The sequence below is a fragment of the Etheostoma spectabile genome, chromosome 15 (assembly GCF_008692095.1).
Source record: "Etheostoma spectabile isolate EspeVRDwgs_2016 chromosome 15, UIUC_Espe_1.0, whole genome shotgun sequence".
In the NCBI taxonomy this organism is placed as follows: domain Eukaryota; kingdom Metazoa; phylum Chordata; class Actinopteri; order Perciformes; family Percidae; genus Etheostoma; species Etheostoma spectabile.
In genome coordinates this window covers 21,268,610-21,283,497 of record NC_045747.1, presented here as the reverse complement: position 1 = coordinate 21,283,497, position 14,888 = coordinate 21,268,610, and the positions used below count along the sequence as shown (strand labels likewise).

General features: G+C 40.6%; 2 protein-coding genes across 10 annotated transcripts in view; both read right to left on the bottom strand.

Annotated features, from left to right (window-relative positions):
* The window catches only part of celf1 (cugbp, Elav-like family member 1), an 80,239-nt gene extending 74,061 nt beyond the window's left edge, over positions 1-6,178 (bottom strand). For all 8 annotated transcript variants that reach the window (XM_032536792.1, XM_032536795.1, XM_032536794.1 and 5 more), the window contains exon 1: positions 5,971-6,178. The gene's annotated coding sequence lies outside the window, so the exon portion shown is untranslated. The remainder of the gene's footprint in view (positions 1-5,970) is intronic.
* A 6,158-nt stretch (positions 6,179-12,336) lies between these two features.
* mtfmt (mitochondrial methionyl-tRNA formyltransferase) overlaps positions 12,337-14,888 on the bottom strand; it is a 28,342-nt gene continuing 25,790 nt past the window's right edge. For both annotated transcript variants that reach the window (XM_032536809.1, XM_032536808.1), the window contains 2 exons: positions 13,816-13,889; positions 12,337-12,716 (listed from right to left, as the gene is read on the bottom strand). In XM_032536809.1, coding sequence (XP_032392700.1) covers positions 12,537-12,716; positions 13,816-13,889 — 254 coding nt within the window. In that variant the 3' untranslated portion in view covers positions 12,337-12,536. The remainder of the gene's footprint in view (positions 12,717-13,815; positions 13,890-14,888) is intronic.

The window sequence follows — 14,888 nt, the reverse complement described above, 5'->3', positions numbered from 1 at the left end:
AAATCCTGAGCTATCTGGAGGAAAAATACAATGACCCTCTGACACAAGAACTGTTTGATATGGCTTCTGCGCTTGATCCACGGTTCAAGCTGAACTACGTAAGTGAGGAACATGTTGCACCAATTTATGCCAGACTGACTTCTGAAATGGCAAGGACGTGTATATCCGCCATTCGACCCGTGCTGGACCATTCGACCCGTGCTGGACTCATTCATAATGATCAGCCGTCTCTCTGTGGGTACTCCATCGCACTCCCCCTCTCTCCCTAGCTCTTTTAATCAGTTATTGTTGAAAACAAGTGAAGGAGCTTTCTCAGAGATGCATTTAAAAAAAAAAATCCACACTATTTATTTCAGATAGCTAATTTTCATTTACATGTGTTGCAGCTGTATGTCTATACAACTTCAACATAAGAAGAAAGTAGTAAAATATGGATGTGAAAGCAGTTACAAACAGCAAATAAAAAATAAACAATAACATTTGTTTTGGTTAAAATCAACAAATAAATCGTGAGAATAATCGTGATCAAAATATTGATCAAAATAATCGTGATTATCATTTAGGCCATAATCGTGCAACCCTAGCTCCAAAACAACAAGATCACAGAGACGCTGAAAAGTAGAGACCACCAGCGCAGCAACCAACGTTTACAATGACCATTTAGGTCCAAAGCAACACTCCATTAAGTTTGACCACTACTTCTCTCCCAGGACCTGAAACGTTGGCGATACGCTATTAACACAGCAGACTTAATATTCACATGACTAGAGCTATCCTCTGCACTCAAAGATGAATAAGCTTCCTGCGCTCTTCCAGTCAGCACACACTGAAGCACCAACACACAATCTGCATCAGGCCAACCCCTAACCTTAGCAACACACTCAAACAACACAAAAAAGTATTGGAATCCTTCTTATTAAACTGAGGTAGAAGCCTTAAATTATTAATATCAAAAAAACACACAGCTTCAGACAACTGCCCGCTCTGATCTCCATTGGACCCCTTACTTTCAGGTGCTAAAGACAAGCGCCACCATTCCAGATCTAATTTGGCCTGCTCAATTGCTTGCCAAATCCTCTCCACCTCAATCTTGAATTTGCAATTCATGTTTACATTTGTCATGCTCAAGTCTGAACAAGCGCACCCACAGAAACTGGAGAATCTTCTTCCGTGTCCACAGCCAACACACGTCTCTCCCTCAACTCAGACCTCAAAGCTACCCTAACGTTCTCTTTAAGGCGTATTTTGCCTACCACTACCGAGAAGTGCTACGCAATCTTCAGCAACTGCTCCTTATTACAACACCCCACCGCCTCTTATAAATAAACACATCACCGCTACGGAACGCCATTGGAAGAATTTGGTTTCCAATAAAAGTCAATGTGTGTATTTCCACAGACTGTGGAACGGCTGCGTCCTGACTCCGTCTCAGCTCTGGCTATCCCCAGCCCCCCAGAGCAGATACACAGAACTTCTATTTTTGCCGGATGCTGGAGAGCTCTGCAGCAATTCAGCACATGGCAGATGTGCGGGATAGGAAGTCAAGCACAGAAACAAAATAAAACATTCAGTTAATCCTCTGGATAGAAACAAACTGTTGATGTTTTTGTAGTTCTATTCTACATGAATGCGTGATCTTATGGGTCCTCGAGACTTCAGCTGTCAGTCACTGCCGCAGCCGTTCCGCAACAAATCCGGACCTGGTGGGTGTTGACGGACGACGGAGCACGGAGCCGTTACGCAGCCGAGCCGTTATGCATCCTATGGAAATTGGGGGTCACAATCCGCCATTGCATCAAACTTCAACTGGCAAAATAAAACGACAGCAACAGATCCAGCAAAACAGTGCAATGTCCCCATGCGCACTCAGAGGACTAACCCTCACCCAGTGTGAAGTTTTCCCGCTATCTAACCCAGCTAACTAACTCAACATTAGTCTTCATGCAGCTACTTGTGGTGGGTATTTATGCACTAACGACCGCTGTATTGGGAGAGCAACTAGCACGCTAGCAACCCTCCAAAAACCATGGTAATGCTCCCAAGCTAAAAGCTTCACCCACGTTTGCCACAACACTACCAAGGATCAGCTCAACAAGCCCAAAAGTGGACCGTCGCTACAGCCATCAAGAGAAAACTCCACCCACTTTAACCAGCGGTACGCACACGAGGACCCACACCAGCTGCTCGGATTACCTGTTGACTGCATCAACAACAAATAATTTGTAAGAAAAGATGTCACCTACAGATTTATTTCAAGTGCCAGAAAACAAGCATTCACTTACCCAGCTCAACCACCCAAACTAACATAAAGCACCACTGCACTATGCCAAATGAACGAACAAGCGAACAAACAATTACCAAAGTAAGACAAAAGCTTCTTACCATTCCGACAGGCTTATCCCCACTCACGGCTGCACCAAATCTGTCATCAACTCAAGACAAAGATCATTAATACCAGTGAGGTTCCACTCCAACAGAGTGGCCTCACTGGATCATACAGAGGCCATCACAATATGTTGTCAGGGTTAGAGTCAAGAGGGTAAGCTTCTCTCCACAAAATTTTGGCTGCTAACAAGACATCACCTGCCGTTAGCATTGATTCTCTCCATTTATTTTGGCATCACTTTGACACTGAATAACTTTACATCTGAAGTGTTTAAAGACTCTATTTGTCCATTGTTTTTCTAAAGAAACACAGCAATGTATAAAAGGCGCCATTAGCTTGTATCTCACATTAGAGCTTTGTAGAACGCATCAAAATAGGCTAACGATTGTGTCATAACCACGCAACTTACTGTCGCATAGTAGAGGAATTACCAAACAGTACAGGATGAGCTTGCAGGCAGTTTTGACCTACATTAACTTTTTAGGTTTAATTACCAATCTTAATTAAAGCTGCAAGCAGCATTGGATGGGTCCTCGCTCCTCTGGGTGCATCGGGGTTACTGAAGGTTGACGCTCCTTGCGACCCTGTGTTTGCGTTGCACCACTGAAAAAGTAACTTCCTGCTGAGATTCAATGATGCTTTACTTTAACAAAATGAGTTTGTTAAAGTATAGCACTTTGACTTTTAGGTCTACTTCCTGTTGCCACAAGGGGGCTCTACGACTTTGAGCCAATATCGGCGTGTATATGTCATCAGGGTTGGACAAGGATGGAATGTTTTAATGCCTGCTGTCCTTTTACACGGATGTCCGCTAACGTCCCTGTACTTTTTCAGAACAACAAGCCGAATAGCTGTGCAACTAGTATTGCTTTATTTAAACCAATCATCATTGTCTTGAGGTAATCCGGACACGGTGGCTCCGCTAAAGTCTTGAGAAGGAACTTGTATTGGTGGAACATTTGCACCCCGCAAAAGAAAACAGCACAAACAATATTAAAGTGCCCATATTATGAAAAATAATAATATATATTTTATTAGATAATAATATATATTTTCTAATATACTATCGATCAATCCAACACCAAAAATTCCTTTGTACCTTAAAGTAATGTTTCCGAAATCTTTTCAGTGGTTCATTAACTCGGTGGAATGAGACATAAGGCGTCCTTGAGTGCCGAGAAAGGCGCCTTTAAATAAATTTTATTAGTATTATTAATATTAAGAATAATGGCAATGGTAACAGTAGTGGACAATTCCACTTCTAACCTGTAGGGGCAACAAAGAGGAAGAGTGCTTTGGTGCAGGGCATGTTCTGTAAAGGTGCTGGTTGACAAGTAGCTAATGCTAATGTGTTTGGTCTATAACATTAGCTAGCTAATTCTTTGTGGGTAACATAAGATTATGACACCGTTTAACACGCTCAGTTATTTGTTTTGACCACGGTTAACAACTCTGGACTAACCCACAAATTCATCAGTAACGTTACCTGTACAGATAGACGAATAATCTATTGGTAATTTAGCTAACTAGCACACCCGTTTGTCTGCCTCACTCTCCCGGTGCTAAGTCGCCGTGGTAACTTATGCTGACCACCTAACCTGGTTGGGAGCCGGTTAAATTGGAGATTAGAGATCAACCGGTGTAAAGGCACCGCCTACTGACCAATCAATACTTGATGTTTTTGGAAGATCAGCTGGATCAGAGGGAGAGCGAGAGAGAGAGAGAGAAAGAGAGAGAGAGAGAGAGAGAGAGAGAGAGAGAGAGAGAGATGCGCTCATAATATAAAACATTTGCAACAACCCAGTTAACATTCCCTGATGGGTATATGGAGGCTTTATGAAACATATAGATTTTAAGCAGAGGGAATTAAGTATAGGTAATTTGTGTTTTACGATGACAAAAGTAGTGATTATTTAAATTGAGTCTGGTGGGTTTGGTGATGGTGATTTCACCCTTAAATTAATGAACATAAAAACATATTCAAATGTTGGCTGAGTGAGTTTAACCTGCTACAGGATTACACATAGGTCTGCTTCTTGAGCAGTGTGTTGCCAATGCGCGCATTTGAATTGTTTTAATTTTTTTTTATTTACTCTCAGATTGCTTCCTGCTGCCAAGGTTGCAACTGAAATAATAGGCTAAAGCAACAACAGTTTATAGAAAGCACAAGTGTAGTTATGGTCAGATCTTGGTCCTGACTGATGGAGACGTTATATTGATAAGCGTTGTGATTTAAGTATAACAGCGTCTGCTTTTTTTTGTCAGTCTTTCCTCTTTTAGGAAGCAGCGACTGTGTTGGATTTTACCTGTAAAACCGTGTCTGTGTTCTTCATATTTATGTAGAATTCTAGTTTACTCTTCTTGTGTAAAATATGTGGCTCTGTTAGATGTTTGCGATTGGTCACGCTGTGCAAACACCGCCTCTTTTATGTGAACGCACTGGATTGGGAAACCCTGGGTTGATTGAAGTTGATAACCACCGTTGTGACACACTTTACCCAGGACTGCGGTTGTTAGGGTTAGTGAAGCCGGGATACTGAAAGAAATCCTGGGCATGTTGAGCTTTATTCGTAATACAAGCCTCTGGCATTGTATGGTCAATGTTGTAAAGTACCAGTGTAGAATCTCCATTAAGTTGTCTGACGACACTTAGAGCTAACCGGCTAGCTGATAGCTCTCTCCACCTGCACAATCCAAATTTTCTTAAAAACTTGCCATTTTCAGCATAGCTTGTTGGCTTGAAGTTTGTTGTTGTTTCCCGAAGCACTGGGGTTTTGAGGACAGCATTCAAAGAGCGGAAGGGAAGGGGCAAAGCCTACCATAACGCGCCAAATGTCAGGCTTTATTTTTTGCATGCGTTGATCCAAACTTGGAACTGTGTAAAAAAGCAACACTGGCTTACAGGTGGATCTTCTGTAAAGCAGTATTGCAGAATTTCTGTGTGAAAGGCAGTAGTTTTACTGTTGAGTCCTTACTGTGGCTGTGCTGTCGGTCGGGCACATTATGGTCCTATTTCAAAGTGGATTTTCCACCTCACAAAAAATAGATTTGTTCAAATACCTTATTTGTTAACAGGTAATTAGATAATTATGTGCTTGGTTAACATTAAATAAACATACATTTTAAAGCACCACTTAGACTTTGGCACCAATAACTTCTGCCAGAAGTCTTTTGATTCAGCTTTTACCAGCAAGGCCTCTTTATGAGAGTGATGACAGATCCTCTTATATGTGGGAGGCGTGACAGTGACATAATATTCTCTTTTTGGTCATGATATACAGGGTAAACAACAAACCTTTCAAAAGCATTGCTCGTACCGTTGCTGGTTAACGGTGGCACCAGAAACATGCATAGCTTAACGTTACTTAACCAGGGTAACTATCATGACGTAATTTCATAAACACATCATTGTCAGTAGGCTATATAAACTGTCATATTATTAAACTGAAGTTCAGCTCACAGTGAGACTGGACAAGCACTAGTGCTAGCTACATGACCGACCACACAAGCACCGTGGGTATGTTATGGTATGGAAACGTTAGCTAGCTAGAATAGCGTTTGATAACTTCAAATGACCAACTTACCCGTGCTTTTACGCCACTGTTAATTTGACCTGTGCTTAAAACAAATGTCGTTTTGGATGTTTGCTTAGGATATAACGTTAATCATGCTGTACTTTTGGAGACAAGACGACTACTAGCTACATAGGTGAGTAACTTATGGTCTGTCACTTCCTTCAGACATTTAGCTAGCTGTGTAAAATGGCAGTCTCTCTCTCTCTCGCTGAACCAAAGCTGGGACCAGGGGTGGAGGGGCCAGGGGGCTGAAAAAGAGACAACATTTTATGTGTTATTTGCTTCAAGATAGATTGTAATAACTGTATGAAGACTATTTATTGATACAAAACATGAGAGATCATTGGTGTTTAGTGTTCTTTGAGTTGTCAGTAAAAGTGCACTTGACAATTCCCTGGATTAAAGTGTAACGTGGTACAGTCCATATCTTCCTAGACTGGAAAAAAAAGACCATCATGCACAATTATTTCCTAATTTCCAACAAGCTCTTGATGTGGTTTATGTTTTATTGCTAAAAGCCTTTATTGATGCGTAGAGGGACAATTTGTTTATTGCACCTGAACAAGGACAGAAATAATTAATTATTAAACATAATAAAAGATTACTTGAATGTAAAGTATTGATCACTCAACATATGAAACAATCAACTTCACTAGAAATAGGATGAATAAAAGGAATGCAATCAATAAAGACATTTCACATTGCTAATAAAACAAAGATTTGGCTCAAATCATAGCTCAAATACATAAAAGGTAAAAAACAAACTGATCAGTTGGCTTTTCAAAGCTGCCATGTCATTTATTATTAAATATATACATACATACATAATTAAATAAATATGGAATGAATCCCTAAATGAATAAACAACACAATAAACGTGGAAATAAGTCAACATCGTTTTTTTCAAATGACTACATTTATTTATTTCAGGGGACCTTTATTTCCTTAAGCCATTTTATTTCAGTAGACTTTTATTTCTAAATTCCACAATAATTTCAGGGGAAATGTTTATTATTAGGTCATTTTTATTTATTTCAGGGGAATTTATATTATTAGGTCATTTTTGTTTTTTTCAGGGGAGTTTTATTTCATAATACCACATTTATTTTACTCTTTCTATTTCCATTTTTTATGTAAGGGAAAATGAAGAAAGAGCCGTTTATTGCAAATACAACCTCGACAGGTGATGTAGCACCCTACATGATGCAACGCTTATTACGAAGCTACCAAATAATTCAATAATTTGACAGACAATATTGATTCAAAACGGATTTTGTTTTTTAATACGATTGTATTGCTTCCCCTGAACAAAATTGTCAGTTCTGTCTCTATGTTTGGAACACTGAATCCATAGCAATGTAAACTCTGTAGTCTACTTAGCGGTATAATTCACATTAAACTGAACATTCTTGTTGTCGGTGAAGTAAGACGTATGGGACTTTTTGGGGAATATTAATGTAGACATTTCTGTCCTCATTCTTTTCATTGTTTCGTTGCTTGTACGGCTGTGTAGCGATCCTAGACTGTATGAAAATGTAGCAATAGGCGCTATGTACCCCTGTTGCCTAGGTTTTCCCCACATTTTGCCACAGACAATTAATTAACCAGACTTCTATCTGCGGATTGATGGATGTCCTCCGGAGTGTTCAGAACTGTGTCCATGGCAACTCTCTGCTATACATGGCAGCGTTCTGTTATGCAGAATTAGTAGACGTGATTGACCAATCAGAATCAAGTATTCAACCAAGCCGTGTAATAATTTTAAATGTAGTCCTACATGGTTATCTCACAGTTTCAGACCAAAGCATAGCTATTAGCCCATTACCCCCATCATATCATCTGCCAGAGCAAATAAAACATGAGGTTAGCAGATTTGCTGGTTCCCAGGCTAGTGCCCCCCTCCCCCCTCCCAGGAGGAGAATGGACGCCAGCTCTGCAGAGGGACCACAGCCAATGCAAGCCCCAGCCCAGGTTGCTATAGCTGCTAGTTAGCTGCTACTTAAATAAAAATGCAGCAGCTACTGTATACCAAGCACGGTGGGTCTGATCCCCATAGTCTTATCCCGGACCACCTTGACTCAATCAATTTTGTCATGTGAAATAATTTTTTCAGGATCAAATTTTTTTAATTTATATATATAGATACAATGTTGTATGAAAGTAGGAATGAGCGAGTACAGCATTATCTGTATCTGTATCTGTATACCACATGAATTATCTGTATCCGTATCCGTACTCGGACTGGGCGGGGCCTAAACCGGAAGTGGTCAGATTTTACCGGAATGGGTCGGGTTCTCTTAAAATGTGCGGGGCTTCAACCGGTATGTTATTTAAGCATGCAATTGATATGAGTTGATCAAAAATTGTTATATTTATTGCTGATTTGAAACTATTTACATGACAGCATCAGCTTCAGATCAATGGTGTGTCTGGTAACAAACAAACTATATACAGAACGTTTGCAACAAGATACAACACATGCGGTTGCAATATGAAGTAAATGTAATGAAAAAAGTTTTCATACTCAATATAACTTTCTTTTTAACTTTTTATTTTTTATGATCAGTGGGATTTTTTTGTTTTGGTTCTTTTTTATTTTTTTATTTCTTTTATTTCCACACAAGGTGTGTGTGGTGTGTGTGTGTGTGTGTGTGTGTGTGTGAGTAAGAGAGAGACACAGAGAGAGAGGGGGCGGGGGGCAGCTGACAGTAAAAAAAAAAAAAAATCTCTGATGGCAGAGACGCAACGGGAGTTGCATTTAAACCAAGCATTTAGACCGCCCATCACAATCAAGTCGCGGGTCTTTCCGTAACGTTAGGGTTCTTCCTTCAGGTTTGTTTTAACTTCGGTTTGTAGCTTACATAGTAGGCGTCGAGATGAAATGCGCCTGCTGTAAAGTGGACGAGAGCAGGCGGCAGCAGCGGGGGGCGGTGACAGAAAGCTGCGGTAAAGTCGGACAGTTTCCAGCCTTCCAGCCGCCTTCAGGCTGGACAGGAAGTGATGAAAACACTGTGGTGCGTTCCGATTTAATAAAATATAATCAGACCCACATATCAGCTTGTACACAGTTTCCCTGTTGTTTTAATTATGACAGAGTAGCTGGCAAAGTGCTCTACATGCGATCTGTTGCTGATTGTAATTAACAACAGACTGTAGATGATCCGTGATCTGATCAGATTTAGTCTCTTTGACTTCTAAACGTAACTATCAGTCACACAACATGTGTTCTGGACAGAATAAGTCTTTAAATCAGACAAATAGCAATTAAAATCGCTCCGATTCAAAAACAATAAAAAGTTTATATAAAACGTCATCATGTTGTAAACCAATCAGGTGTTGAATCAGCTGAGAAGCCGGCGTTTCCCAGCATGCTCTGGGTCCGCCTGGGTCCGCCTGGCTCTTGCAGTGGTGAAAAGCAACTGCGCCGCCTGCGTCTCAGAACTGCGGCCGCCTTGCTCTCGTGAGATTTCCGTTGCCCACGTGTGCATGACGTCAGAGCAAGTCGGGATCAGTCGGACACAAATCTAAACGGCATGCACGGGCGCCGATCGCCGGTGATGATTCTGCGCAGACTGGCTCACTCGAAGAGCTAGTAAACCAGTGAGTTCTGGGGAACATGGGGTTGTAGTCCTTACATAGTGACCAGTAGATTTCTGAACGTGGGGTTTGTAGTCCTTACATAGTAACCAGTGACTTTCTGGTGAACGTGGGGTTGTAGTCCTACACAGTAAACCAGTAGATTTGGTGAACGTGGGGTTTGTAGTCCTTACATAGTAACCAGTAGATTTCTGGTGAACGTGGGTTTCAGACATGCTGCTTGGTTTAAATGCAACTCCGGTTGCGTCTCTGCCATCGGAATTTTTCTTTTTTGATAACCGTCATCTGGCTTCATTAAAGTCAATGCAGATCTGAGAAACAGCATCTGCCCCCGCCCCCTCTCTCTCTTTCTTTCTCTGTGTCTCTCTCTTAAACAACACACACACACACACACACACACACACACACACACACACACGGTGTGGAAATAAAAAAGAACCAAAAACAAAAATTACACTGATCATAAAAAAATTTAAAGTTAAAAAGAAGTTATATATTATATTATATTGAGTATGAAAACTCTTGTTCATTACTTTTTACTTCATAATTGCAACCGCATGTGTTGTATTAATTGTTGCAAAATGTTCTGTATATAGTTTGTTACCATGACAACACCATTGATCTGAAGCTCGATGCTGTCATGTAAATAGTTTTCTAATCAGCAATAAATATAACAATTTCTGATCAACTCATATCAATTGCATGCTTAAATAACATACCGGTTAAAGCCCCGCCCATTTCAAGACAACCCGACCCACTTCCGGGTTAGGCCCCGCCCAGTCCCAGTACAGATCCGGATACAGATAATACATGTGGTAAACAGGTACAGATACAGATAATGCTGTACTCGCTCATCCCTATCCGGTACCTTCTTCCTGATCTCAACAGAGAGAAAAGGAAGCACCTGGTGTAAATCTCCCTGAAGCAGGGTAGGGCCTCGTCTTTTGTATGTTCAGCCGGACAAAACCAGAATTCTCTGATACACACAGAAACGCATGGAATTTGCATTTTTTTGTTGACATATTAAATAAACAATTATTTTTTACTTCCTTCTCATTTTAGCATTTAAAACAAGCATAGAAAGGTCTCTACCTAAATCGTGACCAAATGGCATTGTTAAACATGTTGCCTAGCAACCATACTGTAGGTCCTCATGTTCACATTGACTTTGTTGCTTGGGCCACCTCTGGCGTGGCAAAAAAAATTAAGAAACTCTCAATTGACTGCTGAATACCGGGCTGAACAATACCCCAACAACTACTGTTTTGTAAGTTTTGTCAACATACAGTTGACTGGACCCTCAAAGACCATTTGAAATCAAAAGTTCATCTCAAGAACAAAGCTAAATCCACAATGGGCAAATCCCTCCAAGTTACATTGAGGCAACAACAACATCAGTAGATGCAAGGCGTGAGTTTGTGGAAGATTTTGTTGCAATGTGTGCTGAAGCTGACATACCTCTTGAGAAAATGAAGATAAAAATTAAAATGTTAAAATTAGTAAGCAGGGAGGTGCACTTCCAGAAAGCGCCAGCAGCCTCAAGCAGACCCACCTGCCGCGGGTCTGTGACCAGCACATGCAACAAGTGCTGCAAGAGATTTGTGGAAAGAAAATCTTCGTTGTTTTAGACCAAACTTCTGACACCTGAGATTGCAGTGTCCTCAACATAATTATAGGTGATAAATGGAATTTGAAAAAAAAATACAATGGATTTCATAGGGCCCTAGAATGAAAAAAAGTGTTATTTGCAGACAATGTAAATTTATCTTGTGGTTATTTAACTGAAGCTTAACTTCATTTAAAGAATTTAGGAATTTAAATGCTCACAGAATGATTATGACACATGCAGACAAAGTAAAAGAAGAGAGGCGTCTATCAGTGGAATAGTTTAGGGGAGAATTAGTATGCAGTACATTAAACTGATCAAAATATATACAGTATATTTAAAATAATTGGATTAACAAATCCATCCATCTTCATCCACTTATCCGGTATGGGGTCACGGGGGCAGCAGTTCCAGTAGGGGATCCCAAACTTCCCTTTCCCAAGCCACATCAACCAGCTCCGACTGGGGGATCCCGAGGCGTTCCCAGGCCAAGTTGGAGATATAATCTCTCCACCTAGTCCTGGGTCTTCAACGAGGCCTCCTCCCAGCTGGACCACCTCCCTAGGAAGGCACCCAGGAGGCATGCTTCCCAAATGCCCAAACCACCTCAACTGGCTCCTTTTGTTGCGAAAGAGCAGCGGCTCTACCCCTCACGGGTGGCTGTTCTTCTCTCCCTATCTCTAAGAGAGACGCCAGTCCCCTCCTGAGGAAACCTATTTTGGCCGCTTTTACCCTGGATCTCATTCTTTTGGTCATGACCATAGCTGAGGGTAGGAACACATCATACCACTCTGTTCTCAGCACTGGCTGCAAGTTAGCTTTTAAATAAATAAATAAATAAATAAATAAATATAAAAATTGTATTTTCCATCTATAAAGCCTTGCTCCTCATTACCTCTTTGCTTATCAAATGTAAACCTCAGAACTGTGGCACAGGCCGTCTGCTTGTTTCAAGGGTGATATGAAAAGTTTTTGGCCCTGAAAAGAGTTCCTGTGTCCCAGTGTATTGTTTGTGACTGTTTGTGGATGTTTTTTGTTTTGAGTTTAAAAAAAAAATAAATACAAATTTGATCACAAAAAGGGGGACATCAAAAGTTGGTGAAGCTACCATTGATTTTTACTTTCCTAGCTGCACGACTGCAATACATGATCTGCCTGCTATAACAAAAAAATTAAATGAGTTTCATGAATTTGTATTTATTGCAAATAAATGATTAGTATAGTTGTAGCAGTACAGTAAAAATACAGTAAATATACTGTACATGCAGATGTCTTAAAACAGACAAGAGTAAAACCTTCACTTTAGCAAATTCCAATGGGTAAAATCATGTCTGCAGTGTCCACATTAAGGAAAAAACAAATTGTTGCTGCATCACAACGTTGAAATTGACTTCTGATGCTCCTCAGTTGCTCGTTTTCTGCTGACAAACTGAGCTTCGGCTGTCTGATAGGGTGTCTTCTTCTGCACTGTCTGATGCAGGTAGCCATTAAAGAAGTCGGCTGCTGTCAGCCTTTTTTTCAGGAGCACTGCTTTGAATCCCACCCAGCCATCCTGGAATATGGAACACACAAGAAACAATCAGCAGGAATTCTCATTTAATGTAGGACCTTCAAAACATAAGCGGTGTCCTGGATGTATGAAGGGAGGAAAGAAGGATGTTGATCCAGGGGTTTGATATGAAAGTCTACAAATTGAAAGGCAGCTCCTGTAAGCAATCCATTTTATGAAAATATAATAGGCTTCCTGGAGGAGATTTGAGATTCTTGTGAACCTTGGGGAGCAAGTAAAAAGAGGGTAAAAATCATGCTCTTGTTTGGTAATCCATCCCTCTTTCTTAGCTGCTGATAGCCAGGAACGGGCTTCAGCTGTGGAACAATTTACCCAGCATAATATAATTAATTAAACAATATGATTAAGTGGAATAATAAGTGAACCAGAGAAAAGCCCATCTTAGACTAAAGATTTGTTACAAGACAAAACTGCTTTAGAACGTTGCAGGCAAAAGTTGCAACTGTGTGAACTGGCTCGTCTTAGACTGACTCAAGCCAGCCAATGAGATGAGTGACACCATCGGCAAGCAGTGGCAATTTAATTTATTACAGGGTTAAAGTCAATAAGTGTACCTGTTTAATGAAGAAAGAAGACATTTTGAAACAAAACCCAAGTCCTTCAAGTCCTACCTGGACAATTCGCAGCAAGCCTGCCAATATTTTCAGATCAACCGCACTCAGTAAAAATGTATGCACATGAAACAATTTGTTGTGACTTTTCGTAAGACATATGAGTAATGATAATGCTGCACACTCACTATCTAAAGTTTACCAAATGTCAACATTTCTGTGAAAATGGGGAAATGTGTTTTTCTCCATGTGTCCCCAGGCGTTAAAACTTTGGACAACCCGGCTTCATAATGACATTAAAGTATGTAACATGCTTGTCAAAAAAGCTTTACTGTGAAATTATTTTGTGTGATATGAGGAACATTTGCGAAAGTAGTCACATCTGAATTCTGCTGTTCAAGACATTTACACATAAACAATATTTCAATTGAATTTATATAATTTCATGCTTCATGTGGCGTTGGGGCAGATGTGCCGGTTTAAGATATTATCAGTAGTAAACAAAATACAGCTAACAAAGTTTAACAGACCTTGCAGCAGACAGCCAGAGTGTTGGACTCCTTCTGAAAGCTCAATGAGCCAGGGACCTGTTTTCTTCTTTGATCTGCAAACATGTGATGACAGCTCAGGGTCAAAGGACTGGGGTAGCATAGAGCAACAGCGCACGCGCACACGCACACGCACGCGCACACGCACACGCACACACACACCTTAATGCCATCGGGCCTATCGCTCAGAGGATGCAGCCTCTGGTTCTGAAATCACTGGAGCACTTTTGACGACACACAGCAGTCTCCTGAGGGGTGTACCATGAAGCGGGATGTATGGGTTGGCAAGGTAAAGTCAGAGTTTTAAATGTCACGATAGCAGACTCTACAGTCAGAGGTGTAGAATGAGCAGCTGCCACATTAGAAATAAACGGCTGGCATCCAGAGTGCATCGAGTAGTGAAAGAAATATAATCAAGTGTATATTAATGTTTCTTAGGCCCTGTTTACACGTACATGGTTATTTTGATAAATGGAGACATTTCCCTTAGTTTGTGCCCTTTGTTTACACGGAAACGGAGAATCCGCCTCTGAAAACGAGTCTTTCTAAAAACTCCGGCCAGAGTGAATATTTTGGAAATCTTCGTTTGCACGTTTGCATGTAAACTGAGACAAACGGAGGATTAGGCAGCCGAGGAAGTGAGGAAAAGAAGAAGTGATTTGTTGCTATTTTTGAGATTCTGATTGGCTAACGTGACTTGGCATGCTCTTGATGGCATTAATATATACGGGTAGGTGTAACCAAACTCTTTTTTTGAAAACAGACAGCTGTGCACAATGTTGTTTTTGAAAACAAAGAAGTAAAAATGTCTGTTTTTTAAAATAGCCAACCATGTGTTAACCAGTGGCAATTTCTTTAAGACTGCAAGGGAAGCTCAGTTTACCCTAAAATGTCAAAGAAAATGAATGGTCTAATATGTACTATTGTTTTAACAGTTTACTGACCAAAGATTCCCTTCGGAATACGTTCATCTCGAAGACGAGTTTGTTCAGAATCAACTGACTCAATTTCCTTCTCATACATTCCCGTAGCGTCACAGTGCATTTCCCTGTTGA